The 23,627-nt window shown below is 44.4% G+C and overlaps 1 protein-coding gene and 1 pseudogene across 2 annotated transcripts in view; both read left to right on the top strand.

Annotated features, from left to right (window-relative positions):
* The first annotated feature begins 961 nt into the window (after positions 1-961).
* Positions 962-3,245, top strand: LOC101641004 (annotated as a pseudogene).
* A 3,904-nt stretch (positions 3,246-7,149) lies between these two features.
* The window catches only part of LOC101640373 (C-C motif chemokine 14), a 45,290-nt gene continuing 28,812 nt past the window's right edge, over positions 7,150-23,627 (top strand). Inside the window, exons 1-4 of one of the 2 annotated variants that reach the window (XM_045299928.1) lie at positions 7,150-7,300; positions 8,912-8,959; positions 10,125-10,242; positions 10,643-10,900. In XM_045299928.1, the coding sequence (XP_045155863.1) occupies positions 7,225-7,300; positions 8,912-8,959; positions 10,125-10,242; positions 10,643-10,781 (381 nt within the window). In that variant the 5' untranslated portion in view covers positions 7,150-7,224 and the 3' untranslated portion in view covers positions 10,782-10,900. Of the gene's footprint in view, positions 7,301-8,633; positions 8,809-8,911; positions 8,960-10,124; positions 10,243-10,642 lie in introns of those variants that run through there. The other variant, XM_045299927.1, reaches the window with a different exon arrangement.

The raw sequence follows: 23,627 nt of genomic DNA, 5'->3' as shown, positions 1-23,627 counted from the left end.
AGTTGTGTTTTTGTCTGCTGCCAACCATGTGTTGGTGTCATTCCCCTCTCATGTCCTGTAAACAACTGTCTCTGTAACCCTTGAACGCCATTATGGCCTCATGATCATGGTCTCCTTCACCCAGATTCATTGTCTTTGTCTTTGTCCAATTGAAGGCTTAATAAGAGTCTCTCTCTACATTATTTGAGATGTGGGGTCTCTTTTGTGCCCTACAACAGTGGAAAGAGTTCATGCTAAGTTATCACAGATGCAGCTGCTCCATGCCCTATCTCTGCAGCTCTCTCTGGCTTCTTTATTAGCTATCGTTGGTTCACCAGATGAGGTGGAAGTCCTGGGATAGTTTCACTTGGAAATTCAAGGAACAGCAGTCTATGCAAGCAAGGATCACAACTTCAGCCCCTTTATTAAAAAGGATGCCATCTATGAGACAACCATTCTGAGGCTTGCCGTCCTTTCTGATGGACAGATAAGTCAGGAACCAGAGGGAAATGAAAGTCAAGCAATGATTTCCACAGATTAAGGGGAGGTCCAAAAACCCAGTGACTCACCCATAGGAGGGGCCATTTTGGCCCAAACCTGCTGATATTTGTCCTGCATGCCCCTAGAAATATTAGAGACCAGACCCCTCATACTAGACAGACATGTTGCGCAAGCAGGCAGCACAGGATACAGTGAGAGCTGTATGTACAGGGAGGATGACTGGTATTTCTGCAAGTGAAGAAGTTTGGGGTGTGCTGGGCAGTGTTGTGCAATGATTTCCAGTAAATGCCCAGGAGGACAGTTGTGAGGCAATGCCCTTAGGCCCTAGAACGTGGCAAGTTTTCCATAAGCATTGATTGTTGCTCTTATCTGCCTTGTAAGGCCTCCGTGACTGGAGCAGCCATGGGGAGTAGCCCGGCTAGCTTCACCGGGCATGCCACTCTAAGTAGCATAGAGCCAACCAGATTCCTCAATGTGACCAATGCTGCTGCTGCTGCTGCTATTGTGAGTTGCTGACAAGTCATCTCTGACTCATGGAGAGCTGATGAGCAGCCAAACGAACAATGCCCAGTCTTGCACCACCCTCACAGTCACTTGGATGCTCAAGTCCACTATTAGAAAGCCATTGCGTCAGCCCCTCTTTCGGAGGGTTTCCCTCATGTCTGTTGATCTCCCACTTCTCGGGCAGGATCTCCCTCTCTAGCGATTGAGCTTTCTGGAGGTTATGGCTGCTGTGAGGTGCCCGCTGAGTCCGTTGTGACAGACAGTGACCCTAGGAGCAACAACCTGAAACCCTACCCAGCCCTCCATCACCCTCATCACCGTTGCAATGTTTGAGCTGATTGTTGAGCCACGACGCCAAGCCATCCTACTGAGGATCATCCGAGTCCCTCTCCAAGAGCCGATGCGTCCTGATAACCTATCTGAAGCACAAGAGAAGAAGGCTCCCCGCCCTCCCCCCTAAGGAGCATCTTGGCTGTGCTGCTGTTTTTTCCCCCCAAGACAGATTTTTTCATTCTTCTGGTTGCCCATGGTGGATTCGATAGTTTGTCCATTGCATGTCCAAAGCAGCAAGAAACAGACTCACCATTCTCTCTTCTAAGCAATATGTTCTGACTTTACTTTCTACAAAACAAATCTGTCCCTTCTTCTAACGGTCCACGGTCTCTTCACTCCTCTTTGCCAGCACTCCAATTCATATGCCCCAGGTGAGGTGGGAGAGAAGGATGCTGGGGGTGGTGGTGGGGGTTGGTAAGACTCCAGAGGCAGACAAAAACCACTCACAACAGTGATTCATATATTGGAGAAGTCCAGAAGCATCACTATGTTGTGAAATCAGACATTTGTTCCCTTGGTTTTCCGTTCACGGAAATATGTGCTCAGTCCCGTGCCAGGAACCCCTTCCATTCTGCCAGCCCATCTCTGATTCCAACCTTAGTGACAGCAACCAGTCCTGTACAGGCTTCCCCAGCTTCAGATAGGTACAATCGGGCAGCACCTGCCCTTGGTCATGATACATACCCTCGTTTCCTGCTCTGGGGAGTCTCTGAGGCTGAGATGCAGGATGCCTACACAGACATGCTCAACACTGACTCACACATCTGGGCACTCGCGCTTTACCAAGATGGCAGCCTCTAAGGATGGTAATGGCCTTGGAGGAATAGCCTGAGGGAGTGGGTGTTTGTGGAAGATGCAGATTCCTTCCTAAAACAGCCTGGGAATGAAACCACAGCTAAAGTAGTAAGGAAGTTGGAGAAATAATACCAGAAGCATAAGTGGATGGACCTCAACCTTGCTCAAAAGAACCAGAGGCTTAAAAGGCCAGATTCTAGAAATGAAACAGGCTTTATAAATTCTCAAACACATGCAGCAGAAGAAAGAGCCACCGAGGAGATGAGCCAGTCAGGGTGCAGGGTAGCAACAAGGAAACATACAACTTTCCTCTAGTTCTTAAATGCGTCCTCCCCCAACTATCATGATCCCAATTCTACCTTACAAATCTGGCTAGATCAGAGGATGTACATTGGTACAGATAGGAACTGGAAACACAGGGAATCCAGGGCCAATGATCCCTTCAGGACCAGTGGTGAGAGTGGCAATACTGGGAGGGTAGAGGGAAGTAGGGTAGAAAGGGGGAACCCATTACAAGGATCTACATATAACCTCCTCCCTGGGGGATGGGCAACAAGAAAGTGGGTGAAGGGAGACGTCGGACAGTGTAAGATACAACAAAATAATAATAATTTATGAATTATGAAGGTTTCATGAGGGAGGGGGAGGGAGGGAAATGAGCTGATATTAAGGGCTCAAGTAGAAAGCAAATGTTTTGAGAATGATGATGGCAACACGTGTACAAATGTGCTTGACACAATGGATGGATGGATGGATGGATGGATGGATGGATGGATGGATGGATGGATGGATTGTGATAAGAACTGTACGAGCCCCCAATGAAATGATTTTTTTTTAAGAAAAAAGACAGAGCCCACCAATTCACTGGCAGCCACATGGTGACTGGCAGCTACCCTGCACTGAAAAGCTTCCGTTCCTCCTGCTGATAAAGTGTGCCTGTGGTTGGCAGCGATGTAATACTTGAAGATGATATTCCTGAAGCCTGGGCACTGTTGGAAAAGAATTTATCAACTGCCACAAAGAATCTTGATTCTCTTGAAGAAGACCTGGACTTTCTTTGAGATCAGATTACTACCACAGAAGTCAATATGGCCAAGGACGATGATTGGGATGTATAAAGACGATCCCACTGAGAGCAAAGCATCAAGCTGGCAATTAAAACTGTGATTCAGAAAAGAAGAAGAAGAAGATTATTCCTGGGTAGCACAATTTTTAAAAATTACAAAACAAAACAAAAAAAAACCCACTGTGATTCAGTTTTCCAAACATATATTACTTTGAATACCCTAAAATTTATTTTTAGAACATGGGAGGGCATAGTGGAGATCAAAGCCCATCTGTAGACCATGGGCCATCCTCTCACAGAAGGATCACAGGGAAGGGACCAGTCAGCCAGGGTGCAGTATAGCACTGATGAAGCACACAATATTCCTCTGGTTCCTTGAGGCTTCCTCACCTTCAATAGCATGACCCCAGTTCTGCCTTGAAAATCCGACTAGACTGGAGTATGTACACTGGTATAGACAAGCGGTCTCCCCGCATGGAATCCAGGACAGATAAGCTCCTCAAGAATAGAAATGGGAGTAGCAATACCAAGAGGGTAGGGGAAGAAGGGGGAGGAAAGGAGAAAACAACGGCAGTGATCTACATATAACCCCCCCACATACCAAAGGGGGCAAACAACAGAAACATGAGTGAAGGGAGACAATGGTCGGTGTAAGATATAAAAATAATAAAAACATAGTTATCAAGGATCCACAAGGATGGGAGTGTGGGGGAAAGGAGGGAAAAAAGAGGAGCTGATACCAAGGGCTCAAACAAAAAGAAAATGTTTAGAAAATGATGATGACAACAAATGTACAAATGTGCTTGATACAATTGATGTATGGATTGTTATGAGAGCTGTAAGAACCCCCAATAAAGCGTTTTTTAAAATAAATAAATAAAATAATATTTATTTTAAAAGAGTGACATAACTTGAGTAATTTTTCAGCAGCAAGGATGGAGATTAAAACTTTTACAAATGATAAAAACCATTTATTTCTTTAAAAAACAAAATTAATCTCTGTCATTTTATGAAATTAGAACTGTGATAAAAAATTTTTTTCATATTTCCCAATAAAATAAAGACTGTTTTCCTGGTATTTCCCTGTTATAAGAAAACAGTCCAAATGGCCCCTAAACCAGCCCAGTTGACTCTCTCTCTCTTGGTTGATGCTGCTTTGACTCCATGTACTTAAACCAGTTTAGAGGCAGAAAGGATCATTTAAATATTAACAGACTTGACTTCTTTCAACACATATGAAGTTTCATGACTCTGAGGCCATTGATTTGCCTTAGCAAAATGAGGTTCCATGAATACCTGGTTAACCAATAACTATCATAATATTCTGAACTTTGCAGTCAACAGTAATTTGTCTTTCTAAGCAGGAAGAGGGCTCCTAAGATCACATTTTTTCTTATCCCAAATAATTCACAATGTCTTTATGAGTCCAGCATGGACAACTTTGATCAACGTGAAATAAGATAGCCTTCTCAGCACCCATGGCTAAGGAAATTTTATAGTTATCAACCATTCTACCAAGCACAGCTTAACAGGAATATTAAGATAAATGGAAAAGAGTTGTGAGGTTTTTTTATTCATGGTAAACATTTCATAAAATTAATAAATCCCAGTGTATGTCTGTTGGCATAGTGGCTAGTGCTATATGATACAGATTCTGGTAAAAAATATGAATGAACTACGCCCTGTTTATATAGTAAAAATTTGTACGATATTTAGTCTTTCTATTTCATGACATTGAAGCAATGATATTTCATAACATTAAAACACTGAAGCTCAAGAACTTGTTCAATATTCAGACATGTGCAACCTGGAAGAACTCTTGACAAAAGAGAAGGGCTAGGAAACCTATGGAAAACATTCGTAACAAAAGGTAGAATGACTTGTCCGGAGATGCCAGCCAGCCTCGCCCCTCCCCCTCAAAGTGCTAGTGAAACAGAGAGGTGGTGATGGCAGACAGAAGCCTGGGCACCTTCTCACCAAAATCTGTGCAGTTTTGAGCACGTTCCTCCTCATTACCTCACTTCAACTTTTCACTAGAGAAAGAGGAAGCTATCTTAGATCAGTGAGACTTTTATTTGTTTGCTTCCAAACTGCAAGTGTGGGTCATCCGTTGTGAAATCATTCTGGTGAGTCATGAATGAAATGAAACGGGCAGGATTTTGTAAAAGTTGCATATATGGCCAATATGCTTGCGAGGTCAGCATATTATCGATCATGGGGTGATCTCGGTGACCAAATATCTGGGGCTGCCAGAACAGGTCTGACATAATTTCACTCTCAATGCTGCCCAGATTTTTGTTTTAATCATGTTATTGGGGGCTCGTACAACTCTTATCACAATCCGTACATCCATCGTGTCAAGCTCATTTGTACATTTGTTGCCATCCTCATTCTCAAAACGTTTGCTTTCCCAGATTTTTATAGTAAATTCTATAGCTGCTCAACCTATAGCCTGAGTCACAAGAAAAGAGCATGTCTCAAAGCATTGCATATCTGCCATGTGCTTCCGAATTCTTAGGCAAGAATCATTAGAGAGAAAGAAAGTCAATAGAGGACAGTGTAACTGACCCCCTCCCTTAAAAGAAAACATCTTGTTCCTGTCTAGTTGAATTCTTGGATACACTATGTGTTTCAGAGCAGAGCCACACTCTGTGGGTTTCCCAATGACTGTAATCTTAAGAAAGTAGATCGCCCGGACTTCATTTTGTCGTGCTGTGAGCCACCAACACCGCACACGCACACACACACACACCCCCAATTAGTAGTCAAGAGTACCTTGTGTCATTCGGAGACCTGCTTGGGGGGAAAACTCACAAGCAACCAAGCATTGAAGATAGAGCTTAACTGGTGCTGTTACAGATGCGGTAACAGACTTATGTGTAAATGCTGTAGAGGTACTCAACACAGTCACCCAGCCATGAGGGAACAAGAGTCTAAGGATCTTCCTAGTGGAAGGCATTTCAGAGTTCAGAGCTGAGGGATGAGTAGGAAGCCCTGTCTGGCAGGAACAATTCATTCTTTGTGGCTGTTGGATGTCGGTGGGTTGATGTGGACAGTGATGGAGCAGAACAACACCACAGGGTCTCCAGGCTCTAATCTTTACAGGAGCCATCGCCGGTCTTCCTCCTGTGGAGCCACTGAGGGGTGGGTTCAAACCACCCACCTTTGGGTTAGTGGCTGAGCACTTCATTGTTACACCACCAGGGCTCCATATCTATATATGGGCTCCATATAGATATTCCAAAAAAGAAAACCTTATAAAATCTAAATTCATAAATGTCAGTTGTTAAATGTGTTTGACATTAAAATACCATCGCTGGAAAAGAGCGGTGCTGTGTGTGTAAAGAAAACCCCCTTCTGCGTTCATTCAAGAACGCGGGTGCTTAGCCCCCAGGCCATGAGAAGCTAGTAGTAGATTCTGCATGAGGAATCCCATGACCATGACGTTAAAGGGTTCCCTTTGGCAATCACTTCTGATTATAGATTATTTGGGCACTAAAATGCCCAGGATGGCTTGGTAGTACTTAGGATCATCAGAGCCTAGGAAAGTCTCCCAGACCCTAGTCTGGAGCCTCGTCAGCTCTCCAACTGCAGGAAGGAAGCGGCAAATGGACATAAGAGAGTGTCTAGGAAGTTCCATTCCCAAGCCAGAAAAGCTGAGAAGCTCCCCTCCTCCACCACTCCCACACCCCCACACCCCCCATGGGCTGCTCATGGTTTTCTCATGGAGAATAACTTACAGCAGATAAAATTAATCTCCTAGAGGAATGCATACTTCTTTAAAATATTATTCTGTCTGTATTCATTGCGACAGTTAGGAAAACCCCAAATGATCTTCTACTTCCTGTTGAACTCCCAACCTTCTTCTCCTTTTAAGAAGTAGAATGTGAACTATTGTAAAACCAAGACTAGCATTCTGCCCTTTCCCCTGCTTTCTCCCCTGTGACTTCTTGACCCTTCTCTTCTTATAAATACAGGGACAGAGCTGAGGTTAGAGAGCAGGGAGCCCAGGAAGCCTCAAGCCATCTCTTCTTGTGCCCAGAAGGATGAAGGTCTCCATTGCTACCCTATGTTTCCTCACCTGGGCGGTTGACTTTGGATCCCTGGTCCGGATCACGGATGGTAAGTCCCACGAGCTTTCTGCGGTGGCCAGGTCTGCAGTAATGCACAGGGGTGGGGAGGTGATATGGAGAGACGTCTGTGCCTCCTGAGACAGCTCCCTGTCTCAGACATGGTTATGAGATTCACTGAAAAGGTACGTTCCCTCTGCTTCTCTCTGTAGAATTTTGGAAAAGATCTTCAGAAACAACTGGTCCCATGAGAAACAATCCTTTCTTTTTCTAGAACCAACATATTGGATGCCTCCTCCCGATGAGTGAAATCTTAGAGGACAAGAACTAAAGTAACACTTTGAATGTGTTGAGACAATCATAGAATCCTATAAAGTCAGAGCTGTTATTTATTAGCTCATACACCAAAGGTGGCCCTGATGGCATAGTGCTCATGGGTTGGTTACAAATTTCAAAGTCCCCAGCAGCAGCACTAGAGAAAGATCAGGTTCTACAACCTGGGAAACCCACAGCGGCAGTTCTACCAGGTCCTATAGGGTCGCCATGAGTCTAGATCAACTGGACGACAGTGCACGTGCGTGTGTGTGTGTGTGTGTGTGTGTGTGTGTGTGTGTGTCACACACCCAAACCACAACCACTGTTGTTGAAGCCATGTTGACTCATGATGACCCTATAGGACAGCATGAAGCTGCTGCACTAGGTGCCAAGGCTGAGTAATTATAGAAGCAGACTGCCCCAGAGTTTCCCCATGGAGCAGCTGGTGGGCTTGAACTGCCAACCTTAACTACAGCAGCAACAGGGCTCCGTCCAACTCCTAAAACTGTCCTTGTGGAGAGAAAATGGGCTGTCAGGCAAGTGACTTACCAGAATCACCTAACCATTCTATTTATATTCTAATCTATATTTATATCAGTGTATACATAGGTACTGTTCTAAGTATTTTACAGTCATTAACGCGTTGAATGCTACTCATAACCCTTATGGAGTTGCTAATCGGCCAAATGAGATGAAGTCTCTATTTGTATAGATTTAGAAAAACCCAGCAGTTTTATATAGGTTTGTATAATAATAATTATACCCAATTATAAAATCAGAAAACTAAGGCATGGGAAGGTAAAATCACTTGTTCAAAATCACATAGTGAGGGGCTAAGTTAATGTGAGCGACTTAGGACAGAGCTACGAAAAGACAAGATAATTTACAATTTGATTGGTTGTTGTTGTTCTTGTGGTTGCAAACTCCACCCACACACTCATACTTCAGGTGGCATCGTGTCACCAGATGAGGTCATATCAACTCATGCTCTGCCACCGAGTGAGCAAATGAACACACTTCGTGTGTTCAGAACTCTTTGGAGTGTGGAAATATGCAGAAAGGGTTGTGGGCTGCGCCATACCATGTAGACATTTGATTAATTGATTCGTGTTGAATTTGTAGTTTGTCTCCGCGTCCATAGAATGTTTCCCTTGTATCTTACATTGTCAAAGCCCCTGGAGAGTCCCAGGGCCCTAACGGAAGCAATGACCCTGGAGGCAGGTCTGGACTCAAACCAGGTGGCAGGTGGGCCAGAATCACGGGAATGAGTGGGTGGAGATGCTGAGATAGTACTGCCTCCCACTGATTCCTCTCCTTACCTATCTGTTTCTTCCCGATATTGAAATAGAATCCAAGCCGGAGAAAGCTTTTCAACCTTCAGAAATTAATCTGCATGGTAAATATTCTATCATGGTATATTTTTAAAATTATTTTATTGGGGGCTCATACAACTCTTATCACAATCCATTGTGTCGAGCACATTTGTACATTTGTTGCCCTCATCATTCTAAAAATATTTTCTCTCCACTTAAGCCCTTGGTATCAGCTCCTCATTTTTCCCCCTCCCACTTCCCTCCCCATTCCCTCATGAACCTTAGATAATTTATAAATTATTATTATTTTGTCATGTCTTACAATGTCCGATGTCTCCCTTCACCCACTTTTCTGTTGTCCCTCCCCCAGAGAGGAGGTTATATGTAGATCCTTATCATCGGTTCCCCTTCCGACCCCACCTTCCCTCCACCCTCCAGTATCACCACTCTCACCACTGGTCCTATAGGGATCTTCTGTCCTGGATTCCCTGTGTTTCCAGCTCCTATCTGTACCAGTGCACATCCTCTGGTCTAGCCAGATTTTTAAGGTAGAATTGGGATCACCATAGTGGGGGGGGGGGAAGCATTTAAGAATTAGAGGAAAGTTGTATGTTTCATTGTTGCTATACTACCCACTGACTGGCTCCTCTCCTCCCCGCGATCCTTCTGTAAGGGGGTGTCCTGTTACCGACAGATGGGCTTTGGGTCTCCACTCTGCACTCCCCCTTATTTACAATGATATGATTTTTTTGTTCTTTGATGCCTGATACTGGATCCCTTCGACTCCTCGTGGTCACACAGGCTGGTGTGCTTCTTCCACATCATGGTACATTTTAAAAAGCAGCCGGTGTATACAAATTTGCTGTATGACATTGGTCCATTTACAGGGGGTGGAGGAACTGGGGTGAGAACATTACTACGAGATCAGGCTGGTCACCTCCCCCACAGATGCCTCCTCTACTCCCACCTGTTGCCCCTGCTTCTGCTAACTTGGGATAGAGTTTGCTCTCCGACGCCTCCTGCAAGCAGCAGGCCGTTCCTCTTCTGGACGGAAGGCACAGTCCTGGATCTGTGGTGGCCGCCCTCTGTGCCCTCAGCCACCCTGCTCAGCCCTGGGGAGGGTGTGATGCAGGGAGACGCCAGTCAGTGGGAGTAGAGAAGAGGGGAAACACCCTCCCCAGCACTCTTAAGGAATGCAGGAAACACAAAAAAAGACTCCGCCCTTATAGAGCTCGCTCCTTTGTACAGGCTCACACTTCCACAGTCCCTCTGACTGCTGCATGACTTACATCCGCCGCAACATCCGGTGTGTCTTCATGGCAGGTTACTATGAAACCAGCAGTGGGTGCTCCAGGCCAGGTGTCATGTAAGTGCCAAGCCCTCAAGTTGGGGTGATGGGGTCTGCAAAGGCCAGGGGAAGCAGCCTGATGAATGAGGGTCCAGGAAGGCAGTCTGTGTCTTCCACCTTCCCAGAGAAGGGGCAGCTGGGGACTTCCCCAGCAACCAGCAGCCGGCAGGAGATGCTCTAGTGCCCGGGAGGGCAGGGAAAGGAGGAGAAAGCACGAATGTTGCCCAAGGACACTCCCACAAGACATAAAGAGAGGCTGAGAGAAGCCTTAAAGAGGACACTGGCCCCAAACTGACTTCAGCTGAGAAAAATGAAGACCAGCCTGGGTTCAGTGGGGACTCTGAGGGCGGGAGAATGTGGTTCCCCACCCCGTGTGCTAAAGATGGCTCAGTCTGCATTTGTTCTCCTTTCTTCCCAGCTTTAGCACCAAGAACGGGAAACAGGTCTGCGCCGACCCCCACAATGAGCGTATTCAAGAGTGCATGAATGGTCTATCTGGAGGTCCTAAGATAGAGGAACTTTTTGAAGAGGGGCGCAGGATAGACCTCAATATGTAACCCTCTGGTCCCAAGTATCTTCTGGAAATTACTTGGACTAAATTAATTATTAAAGAATAATATTTCTTGTTTGGTTCTAATTATAAGGACAGTGCATCTAATAAAGCATCTTCTATTTATGCAAATTTTAAGAGTGAAAATAACACTACCCAATTCTCTGTCTTGCCCACGGTCCACTCTGGAAGACTTCCCCAGCACACAGTCTTCTGGATGGACATCTTTAGCAACGTGTGCTTGTAGCCTCATCCTGGGGCAAACCCACATCTGATTGTGCAGAAATGGGGACTGGCCACGCAACTTGAGCTTCCTCTCCAGTGTATAAGACACTCATCTCTACAGGGAAAACCTTCCTTCTCAATGGTCTCCCCCTTCACCTATAGAGGACCCAAGCTTTCTCAGGCTGGTATATTGCCATCAAGCTGACCCACATCCTTTACATAAGGCAGAAATTCCTCACCTTGTGGTCTGCTGATGCCATCTTTTCTGACTCCTTCTACTCCCTACTCGGAATAAGTTTTTATTTTTCCCTTTATGTCTACCATTTGCAATTTCCTCTGCCATGTGCAGGGGATTTGAGGACACAGGAAAGGGACGCACAGATGCTCAGCGTGCAGGTCTGTATTCTGATCTAATTATGTCAGGAGAAACCAGTCCCTGAGAAGGACACCATGCTTGTAAAGCAGAGGGACAGCGACAAAGAGGAGGGTCCTCAACCAGGTGGCCTCACACAGTGACTGCTCCAATGGGCTCCAGCATAAGAACCCTTGTAAGGCTGACCCAGGACCGAACAGTGCTCCGCTCGGTGGCTCACGGGGACCCTGTGATGGGAATTGGCTCAATGGCACCTAGCCACAACGACGACAACGACACCAACGATGTGTCCAATGACCCTCCTTCCTTCACTGAGCTCTATTCACTTTGAGCACTCCTAGCTGACACCAGTCCACGTAGGCCTGTTTTAGGGTACCACAAGAGACCCCCACATCTCAAATATATTTTAAAGGGCACATTGGATAAAGTCTTAAACAGGAAAAAAGGAAAGACAAAGATACATCATCCAGATAAGGAAGCCATTTGCAAGAGGTCAAAATGGCATCCACGTGTTTGCAGAGCTTCGGCGACAGAGAGGGGGCAGGGGAGGGCGAAGACACTGCCGGAACTGGCTACAGGTCGCAGTGACAGGTGGGGCCACAGAAGTAGGACTGGTACCATGACTGGGGCATGCAAATTGTTAAACATATTGTGTTCTGATGTGGTGTTGTGTTGTGTTCTGTTATGTTGTTGTGTTATGTTGAGCTGTGACGTGACGTGATGTGATGTGAGACAGAAGAGCTTACAAGATGGGGTCAGGGCCCTTCAACAAAGGTAGTCAGCCCTGGTGTCAAACAACCCAGGGCCCAAGGGAAACCCCTTTAATTGGCCAAAATCCCTTTGTCACCTTAAAAGCCTGGTGAGGGATGCACCAGCTCTGCCCCCAACCCCACCTCACTCCTGATTATAACAAACCCTTCAAATTGAATGTCACTGGAGTCTTAATGAAAAATTGGGAGTTTGGTGGAACCCAGTGGCTTGCTTTTCAAAGACTCTGGCCCCAGAGTTTTCAGATTGACAGCCTGCCTGTGATGTTGGAAGTTAGGATAGTGGTTAAATCACGGGTGAAGGAGAGGGTAGGGGTTGAAAGTGGACATTAGAGAGGGCTATGGCTCTATTTTTAGAATTGCAACAGTTACATCGTAGTGTACAGTTAGGGATAACCCTTTGTGCTCTACACGGGTGGTGTGTTCATATTTCAGCTAGGTCTCATTAAAAAAGAAATCAAAAAAATAAAAATAATTAAAAAATAAAAAATAAATAAAAATAAAAAAGAAATCCAAACTATTCCAAACAAACCCACCGTTAAGGCTGAGCTCTCCCGCTCCTGCTCACTCTCTACACCCCATCCTCTCTGGCTTTAAAAACAAAATTATCTATGAAATTTTGCACCTTGCTTGTTAATATTGAAAATCAAGTACTGGTATCTGCCTGCAAGTCATCAATTGCGTTACTTTGCCATTCTACCATTGTGGAGTCTTGGTAACGCACTTAACTGTTCATGGGAGAGCACCAGAAGAACGGCTGTCAACATATTCCTGAAAAGTCACCCATCGAAAGTCATGTGGAACACAAGTCTCTGGCACATATGAGGTTGTCATGAGTTCGAATCAACTCACAGCAACTGTTATATTTTTCTCCAGCTCCCACCTCCACCCCCACCCCCTCACTCCCATAAAGAGTCCAGTACATAAAGATAAACAAGCGGTCAACTAGCTCAGAAGCAATAAAACCCACATGGAAGAAGCACACCAGCCTGTGTGACCACGACTGCCGAAGGGATCAGGTATCAAGCATCCAAGAAGAAAAAACCATATCATTGTAAAGGTGGGTGAGTGCAGAGTGGAGACTCAAAGCCCATCGGTAGGCAACTGTACACCCCCTTACTGAAGAGTTGTGAGGAGGAGATGAACCAATCAGGGAGCAAGGTAGCAACGATGAAACATATAACTTTCCTCTAGTTCTTGAATGCTTCCTCCCCCCGCCCCCCACTATCATGATCCCACTTATACCTTACAAATCTGGCTAGTCCAGAGGATGTACATTGTACAGATAGCAACTGGAAACATGGGGAATCCAGGACAGATGACTCCTTCAGGACCAGTGCTGAGAGGGGCAAGGCCTGGAGGGTAGAGGGAATGTGGGGTAGAAAGGGGGAACCAATTACAAGAATCTACGTATAGCCTCCTCCCTGGGGGATGGACAGCAGAGAAGAGGGTGGGGGAGACGCCAGACAGTGTAACTTATGACAAAACAACAATGATTTGTGAATTATGGAGGGTTCATGAGGGAGGGGGAGAAGAGAGGGAGGGGGGAAATGGGCCGCTGATATTAGGGGCTAGAGTAGAAGGCAAATGTTTTGAGAATGATGAGGGCAGCGAATGTACATATGTGCTTGACACAATGGATGTAAGTATGGATTGTGATAAGAATTGTACGAGCCCCCAATAAAATAATTTTTTTTTAAAGAGTTCAGTACGTAGTTTGATACCAATGAGTTGACCAAACATAAGCTGTGTCACACATTGTTTCTGACATTTTCTCCATTTGTGAGCTCAATTCCACAGAATGAATTTTGAGATGTGGCATTTCTCCTTTAAAGAGTACAAATATGTTAAAGGCTCCTAACCCTCATTCCACGCTGAGCCCACTGACCTCATTGAACACCTACAGTGACTATTTGGTGGATGGAGCCATTACTGGAAAGCTAATCTTACTTTAGCCACTCTTGTACCCCCAGATGCTCCGGTTCTGTCTGTCCATCTAGACGTAATGAAGCTTACCTTATGTTTCTCCAGGCTCAGTGGCATCATTGCTCGTGTCATATTTCCACAGTCAGAACAATGGCGTAAATCCATCAGAGCATTCTGCTTCATGGAAGAAGGCGGTGAACACTTACTTCAAAAAGATTTCTATCATGTGAGGAGGAAACAGTTCATCATAATCCCACATTCTGGTAACCCATCTGGAGAGCAAACTTCCTCATAAGCACCCCAACCAAGTAAGCAGCTAAGCCATTCTTGTACATCCCCTCAGCCCCTCTAGCAACCAACCATAGGGAAGCCTGGGTGGGGCAACTCACAGGCAAGTGTTATACTTAAAAATGGCTTGTCTAGCCACCTCCCACTTTCCATGATCTTGTGATCCAGAGATACCTGTAAAAAAGAGGAAAGAAAGCTCAGGTTCCAAAAGGAAGCTATAATGAGCTCCCAAGTCCATCTCCAATCAGCCCATCTTTCTCCTCCAGTTCAGCATCAGGAAGGTCTCCATAGCTGTCCTCCTTTGCACGGTAGTCATCTGCTTCCAAGACGACTCTCAAGAGAGTGAATCTGTTGCCCTTTCCCTTTGATGGTTGTCTTAGTCTAGGTACTTTAGAGAAACAAACCCACAGCAACTCATGTATGAGAGAGTTTTATGTAAAGAAAGTGTGCATCACGAAAACATCCCAACCCAGTGCTGCCCAAGCCCACAAGTCCAACATTAACCCAGTAACCCAACAAAGTCCTCAACCTCACAAAACAGAGGCAATGATGCCGACTGCAGGAGGAAAGCTGAGTCAGTGAACGAATAAGCATCTCAGCACTAGCAGGGGTCTCCACACGGCTGCTCCAGCACCCAGGGCTGCATCGGGATAGGTCCATGTGGCTTCTCCTTGGGGATGCCTTGTAGGAAGTCAATCTTGCAAGCTGAAGCAGGGAACTGCTAAGGCAGCTGCACCCTGATGCGACCATCACAAAGCAAGAGACCCAAGAACTAGAAAGGCGAGTCTCACCACCCATTTATCCCTCTGCCTTTCAATTAGCCCCACATGTGATTATCGGCCAGGTTGGCACAATTAACTAACTCAATGGTTGTTCACTACACTCTGGCCAGAAGTCAGACAATATCTTCCAAAGGCTGTGACCTGAGAACTTCCATGTGAAATTGTTGTTGTTGTTCCCTCATGCTGTTGAGTCGATTCCAACTCACTGTTCCACATGGTTTTCTTGGGGAAAAGATGAGGCTTTCTACTACCATAAAGAGTTACAGTCTCAAAAGCCCACAGGGCAGTTCTAGCTTGTCCAATAGGGTTATACCCAGGGCTGTCCCTGGAGGGAGACAGAGTCCCAGCGAGTAGGAAAGGAAAGGCTTAGAGAGAGAGAGAAATCCCCACTATCTCTCATATAATAAGAGCAAACCTCCAAGGAAGCATCATCAGGCTACCATCCATTGACAAGTTGGACTCCATGCCTACATTTTCACACAAATTCAAGTTGACATAAAATCTAGCCGCCACCATTTCCATATCATAAGAAGGTTAGACAAGATGGCTTGAAAGGCTCATCACTTTAAGAGGTTATGATCCTGTGTCCATGGATTAAGTCTCTACTGTGCAGGCAATTACTTTTAAGGGTGGTAATCCTTCTGGCCCATGCCATTGACTTTCCAGTCGAAGGATTATTATGTAGATGCAACTCACAATTATTCTTGTGACACTCCAGAACCAAATTCATCCTTCCATCTTCATTTAATACTTTGCATTTGCTTTGGACTTTAGAGTGCTTGCCCTTTGATCAAGGACCACTGATACTGAAGGAAGAAGATCAAGATGCACTAAAAGCATCTTGATTAACAAAAAAACAAGGCTCCAGGAATTGATGGAATACCAATTGAAATGTATTTCCATCGTAATGCTTTAAAAAAAAAAATGATGCAGCCCTGGATGCGTTCACTCATCTGTGAAATTTGGACAGCAACTTCCCAGCCAACTGACTGAAAGAGAATCATATTTGAGCCTATTCCAAACAGAGGTGAGCCAATCGATGTGGAAAGTATCAAACAATACCATTGGTTACAGCAGCACATTGGCAAGGACCTGCCAGAAAGCCAAGCTGGAAATTCAGAAGAAGCCATGGAACAAGGGATATAATTTCCAACATCGGATGGATCTTGGTCAAAAAGAATATCAGAAAGATGTTTGCTTGGATTCTAGTCGGTGGCCGAGAGAACTGGCTCTGAAATTTCTTGGTGTAGATAAGTGCATCCAGGACTGCATTCATTGTTTGTTGAAAGACTACAATTGGTCTTCTCTCATTTCCTGGAGCCGTGCTTCCCATGGCCTTAGGTGCAGCTTGGCTTTCTTTCTACAATGCTATGAGTTCTTGACCACATGGCACCTCTTGAATTGAATGCTCACCAATGCTTTTTGGTACAGTGACTGTGTGCTCCTTCCATCTTCTTTTGATGCTCCCTGAATTGTTCATTTGCCCATAGAATCCTTCAGTCTTTCAACTGGAGGCTTGAATTCTTTCTTCCGGTCTTTCAGAAGCCCAAATGCAGGGTGCCAGCTGTTGGAGAAGTTCTTCCTCTCTGTCAGCCCTAGGGGAAGATCACCGTCTCCCTCAGCTTCAGTTGGCCCTGTATTCCTTAGGTTTTTGTCAATATTCAAATGACATCTGTCTTCTCTATCTCTGTGCCTTTATAGCTTCTTATATCTCAAAATTAAATAGGTTTAAGGTACCTATTTCGGATGAATCTTGCTCAAAAAGAAGATATACTTTCATTAGCCTAACAAAGGAAATGCTACTTCCAAATAGGGTGGCATGTATACTCACAGGTATAGGGGCTAGAGGTGGGGTGGGGTAAGACACAATTTTTTCCATGACCTGTATAATGATGGTATATTAGAAAATTACACATTAAAATATTAATAATAACAAACTATGAGATTTATAAAAGTAGTCACTTTGTTTCCTTTCCTTTGATTTTCTTTAAATGTTTACAAAACAATATATAACACTTGTTTTTAAAATCTTTTAAATGATGCATAAGAATTTTATAATAAAACTAATTTTTTTCAATACATGATGAAATCAAAACATTAGTTATAAAACTGGGTGTTTGTGGAACAATCCCATCTAGAGAGAAAACACCCAGACAAACGAAGACTTAAGGATACACCTAAAAATGTGACGGGAAGGTCACAAAGAATTTCTACTTCCTTCTTTTGGCTTAGGTATTTTTCTAAGGTTCTCTATAGCGTTGCTGGCTTAATGATGAAAGATGTTCTGTTTGAAGAAGAAAGCTTTGAAGACTGTTGCCAGCTTGGGTTTGCAGGCCTGAGCTCTTGCTCATGGCTGTATTCCCGTGCCTAAGCAGTGCTCATTTCATAGTGTGCATTTAATCAAGAAGTACAGACTAATGAAAAATCAGGTGGAAGACCTAATGGAGGACACTTCACTGTGCGTTCATAATAAGCATTGTTTAGATTACTACACCAGAGAAGCAAATTCATGGATACTCATATGTGTATAAGAAAGGGCTTTATATACAAGAGAATTGTACATTAAGAAAGCATCCCAGCCTTGTCCACATCAAGTCCATAAGTCCAATATTAGCCTATACATCTGATACCAATGTATAAATTCTTCTTTAGACTCATGAAACACATGCAATGGAGCCGAATGCAGGAAGATCACAGGCCAGTGGGTGCAAAGTCTTGTGGATCCAATGGCAGTAGAGGCATCTCAGCACTGGCAGAGGTCTCCACGTAGTTCCTTCAGCTCCGAGGCTCTGACTGCCATCAGCCTGTCTCCATGTGGCTTGTCAATCGGAATGTCTCACTGGGAGTCTGTGTGTATCCCGCCTCCAGTGAGCAATGTATCTCCTTAGCACCTCCAAATGAGGTCATCAAGCTATGGCCTCATTGACATGCTAAACTCCACCCCTTCCCTATTAATCCTTTCAAATTGACAACAGATTATGTAACCACCACAATTACCATTGAGTGGATTCTAATGCATGTGACTCCGTATGGAACAGAGTAGAACTGTTCCACAGGTATTCCTTGGTTATAATCATTAGGGTATCAGGTGTCTGGGGCTTTCTCACACCGTGCTGCTGAGTGGGTTCCAGCATTGACCTTTAGAACAGAAGCCCATCCCAAACTGCTTGGACCTCCCAGGGTTCCTGTGATGAACATGGAAAGAGTATAATAACAAGCAAGATGAAGCTGAGGGCCAAGTTGAATTGTAGAGTCATCTGACGTGCATTGAGCCATTTCTAGAGACTGACACAATATATCATAGAAACTGCTGATCTTTGTACATTCTTGGGAGGCAGAGAGTTTTGTGGAATACTAAAGGCATGTAAATAGCAACCAACTTTCCAAGAAAGGGAAAGACGGAGTTCATCTGCTGGCTGAGACAGTTGTGTGTTAAGAAGCTGGCATCTTTAATGGAGGCTGGAAGTTACCCCCACAGTCAACAAACCACACGGAGGACTCTGATAGCAACAAGGCCACCCTCCCTGGCGGTCCATTTGGAGTGTGACAACCCCTCCCCTACTCACACACTGTCACCTGCAAGCCTTGTGTGAATTGCGACAGAGGTGACCCACAGTGAATCTCACAGAACCCAACCAGGATAAACTCAAAGAGTAAGACACTTCATAACTGGACTATACAAACTTTAAGATAAAGAGAGACTCCTAAAAGCGATGAGAGAGAAACAGTCATGCACAAGAAATCCACAAAAAGATTGAGAGCCACTTTTTCTCCGGGACATATCCAAAGGCAAAGGAATGATATATTTTAATAAAATTTATTAAATATGTAATAAAGTGTCCAGATTCACTATTTCACATAACCAGAAGTCTAGAGAAGAGGATTCCAGAGTTGCCTAATTTAGAAGGTCAACTGTGTGAGATCCCTGGCTCCGTCTCTGACTTCTTCAGGGCTGTCCCATTATGGTCACAAGATGACTGCTCCTGCCTCCAGTGCCGCAAAGTAAAATAGTATAATGAAATGTGAAAAGACCTAGAGTTAGAAAAATCAAGAACATTCTCAGCAGATCTTAAACTTTTAGAACTAAAGAAAATATTCTAGCCCAGTAATGCAATATGTGGTAGTCATCTAATCTGGTGTCAATTTAAAGATTAAGAGTGTAGGGGTGGAGCCTAGGCTGTCAATCTGGAGATAGCCAATGAGACTTCTGTGGGCATGGCCTTCTCCTGAGAATTCTGGGAAATCTGGTACTTCCTCCTGGGAGGCGGAAGACACCTCTCTCTCCCTGCTACTCCCTGGGAGACATTGCAGAAGACAAGCCACATGGACGCAACCAGACCTCGGAAGCTGGAGAAGCCACAGAGACTCCTGCCAGCACTGTGATGCTTACAACATCACCAGACCCAAAGACTTTCTACCCATGAGTTTGTGATTGTCCTGCATTTGGCTTCATTGCATGTGTTTCGTGAATCTGAAGAGGACTTTATAGATTGGTATCGGACATATGGGCTAATATCAGACTTATGGCCTTGGACTGGACTGGGTTGGGATGTTTTCTCATTGTTCAATTCCTCTTGTATATAAACCTCTCCCGTATATATGTATTTGTGCCCATGGATTTGTTTAACACACAATATTAAAATTTTGATGGAAAAAATTTTAAATGCTACAGAAAGCATCATAAGAAGATGGAAAGAATTCACATAGTCATAGTACCAAAAAGAACTAGTCGACATTCAACCATTTCACCAGGTAGCATATGAGCAGGAACCAATGGTACTGAAGGAAAAAATTAGCCAAAAACAAGCCTTCAGGAATTGGTAGTATACCGACTGAAATGTTTTAACAAGTTGATAGAGCACTGGAAGCACTATATGCCAGGAATTTGGAAGACAGCTACTTGGCCAACTGCCTGGAAGAGATCTATATGTATGCCCATTCCAAAGAAAGGTGATCCACCAGAATGCTCAAATTATAGAATAATATCATTGATATCACATGCAAGTAAAATTTTGCTGAAGATCATTGTGTTAGTCTGAGTAAACTAGGGAAACAAATCCAAAGAAACTCATACGTATAAGAGAGAGCTTTATGTAAAGGGTAAGTGTACATTAAGAAAGCATCCCAACCCAGTGCTGCCCAAGCCCATAGGTCCAACATTGGCCCATATGTCCGACATCAATCTACAAAGTCCTCCTCAACCTCAGAAAACACACATAATGATGCCAAAAGCCTAGTCAGTGATTGTGTAAACATCTCAGTGCTGGCAGGGGGTCTCCACACAGCTGCATCAGCACCCAGGGCTGCATCAGGGTAGGTCTATGTGGCTTCTCCTCAGGGATGTCTTGTAGGAAGTCAGCCTTGCAGGAAGGGAACTTGCTAAGGCAGCTTCACCCTGGCCCGACCATCAGAAATCAAGAGACCTGAGACCTAGAAAGGTGAGGCTCACCGAGCCATTTATCTCTCCACCTTTCAATTAACTGCACATATGTTTATCAGCCAGGTTGCAGCAGTACATTGACAGAGAGAGCTCCCAGAGGTTCCGGCGGGATTCAGAAGAGAAAGTGGAACAAGAGACAATCATTGTGGATGTCGGATAGATCTTGGCTGAAAGCAGAAGATACCAGGATGTTTACTTGAGTTTTATTTACTACGCAAAGACATGCGACTGTGTGGGCCATAACAAACTGTGGATAGCCTTAAGAAGAATGGTAATTCCAGAACACTTCATTGTGTTCATGAGGAACTTGTACCTGGATCAACAAGCAGCTGTGCAAACAAAGCAAGGGGCTGCTGCATGGTTTAGAATCAGGAAAGGGGCTTCTCAGGGTTGAATCCTCTCACCGTACTCGTACTCATTCAATTGGCACACTGAGCCAAGAATCACAGAAGTTGGGTTATATGAAAAAGAATGTGGCCTCTGGATTGGAGGAGGGCTTATTAACAACCTGAGATATGCAAATGACACAACCTGGCCTCCTGAAAGTGAGGAGTAGGTGAAGCACTTGCCGAAGGCTCTAAAGGACGGCAGCCTTCAGTGTGGCTTATGACTCAGTGTCAAGAAAAGCAACTCACAACTGGACCAGTAAATAGCATCATGATCAATGGGGGAAAGGTTGAGTTGTCACCGATTTTGTCTTGCTTGGATCCACAATCAATGCTCATGGAAACAGCAGTCAAGAGCCCAAAACAACATGTTGCATTAGGTAAATCTGTGGCACAAAACTCTTTCAAGTATTGAAAAACAAGGATGTTACTTTGAGGACTAAGAGGCACCTGACCCAAGCCATGGTCTTTCCCATTGCCTCATAGGCATGTCAAAGTTGGAGATTGAATTAGGAAGACCAAAGAAAAATCAACAGGTTTGTATGGGTACTGTCAAAAAATATTGAAAGTACTGTGGACTGCCAAAAGAACAAATAAATCTGTTTTGAAAGAAATGTAGCCAGAATGCTCCTTAGAGGAAAGGAGGGCATACTCCTCTCCTGTACTAAGGATAACAACAGCATGCACAACATATATACTACCCAATGATTAACGCTGAAGGCATGTAGCGTAAAATAGCAAATACTCTAATGCCTCGTGGATATAAAAAGACAAGAAATGGCAAGTGTGTAAAGACCAAAGCTTACTGGTGGTTACCAGAGGTGGGGGTTGGAGCGGCTGAAGGTGATGAGACAATGGCATTGATTAAGGGATGGTTGCACAGCTGATTGCTATGATTGCTGTCAAAAGCTATACACCTGTAAAACGTTGAATGGGCAAACTGTGTGATGGGCAGCTGGAAGAAAAAAAGAGACAGAGAGAAGGAAGTGGAGGGAGGGAGGAAGACTAGCTGCTGAGGCTGCTTATGTACAACCAAATACCTCTTGAGATCTGTCTCATTCCTCGTTTGGGAGGATTAGGGTCATCCTTTCATGGGTTCCCAGTTCGTTGTCCTATAATATAGTGAGTGATTCTTCTATCCCCTAGTTTGTTGTGAAGTGTCTGGTCTCTTAAAGGCTTGCAAGATGCCAATTGGTTTCTATTTGCCTGGAGCAACAAAGGAAGGGGGAGAGTGAGCCATGTAAGGAAGATATGAAAAACATGGCTAATTGCCTCCACGATCAACTGCCTCCTTTGCCATGAGGCCAGAATTGGACGGTGCTCGCCTACCATCCTTGAACATTTTGGTGAAAGATTCCATAAGCAGAATCCTGATCAAAACAGAAGAAATGCAAAATAATAATTTCAAATTCCCATAAGCTCTAGATTTTCTGGAGTCATAGAGGGTGGATTAACCTCCGAAAGTATTTCCTTGATATCATCTTTAAGCATTAAACCAAAAATTCACCCTGAAGCCATTTTAAAATTAAATAATAGTTTTAGGTCTGCTTTGAGCATTGTGCTCTTTTAAGAACTATCTATATGGGATCAAATTGACAACAGCAACTTGAAGGAATAAATAAAAACCTTCAGGGGCAGTGAATTTATGTCAATGGGGAAAGGAGTAACCAGACAAGGAGGGTAAGAATGGTTACACACACAACAACTGAAAAAGAATGGTTCTTTGATGTCTGATAACTGATCCCATCTACACCTTGTGGTCAGACAGGCTGGTGTGCTTCTTCCATGTGGGCTTTGATGTTTCTTACCTAGATGGCTGCTTGTTTGTCTTCAAGCCTTTAAGACCCCAGATGCTATATCTTTTGGTAGCCGGGCACCATCAGCTTTCTTCACCACATTTACTTATGTTCACCTTTTTCTTCAGCAATCGTGTCGAGAAGGTGTGTATCCTGGAATGCCAATTTAATAGAACAGCGTGTTCTTGCATTGAGTAGGTTCTTGAGTGGAGGCCCAATGTCCATCTGCTGCCTTAATACTAACTCTATAAATATATGCATGTAGATCTGTTTCCCCACACTCTTATATAAATATATTTACATATGTACATTCCAGTCTTAAAACCTCTTTAAATACCCTTTGTCCCCTAGTTCTTTCCTCTATTTCCCTTTACTTTCTTCTTGTCCCACTATCATGCTCAGCCTTCATTTGGGTTTCAGTGACCTCTCTCGGTTACATTGCCCTTGCTGTATCCCTAACAGGCCTCTCACACCCTCCTTGCCACCGATTTTGGATCACTTGTTGCTCCCCTGTCCCTGGGCTGGTCAGCACCACCTCCTTACCCCCACCTCCCCTCTCCCGTGTCCCCCCGGAACCACTGGTTCCGTTGTTTTCTCCTCCAGACTATTCATCCAGTCTATCTTATCTAAATAGATCTGTAGAGATAATAGTATGCATAAAAAACCTAGCCATAGCAAGATAGGCGATCAATGAGAACACAGCGATAGCAACAAAAAAGGAAACCAATTACCCATAGAAGAATAAATTAATTCAGAGAACTGAAAATCATATCAGTGGGTGCCCGCTTTGCTGACACGATCAGTGAAGACAAACATGTGCGTAAGCTAATGTGGTGAAGAGAGCTAATGGTGCCCGGGTATCAAAAGATA

Source organism: Echinops telfairi, unplaced genomic scaffold (genome assembly GCF_000313985.2).
Source record: "Echinops telfairi isolate 266 unplaced genomic scaffold, ASM31398v2 ScPeMD7_7458;HRSCAF=8496, whole genome shotgun sequence".
Taxonomy (NCBI): domain Eukaryota; kingdom Metazoa; phylum Chordata; class Mammalia; order Afrosoricida; family Tenrecidae; genus Echinops; species Echinops telfairi.
This window is presented reverse-complemented; position numbering and strand designations above follow the sequence as displayed.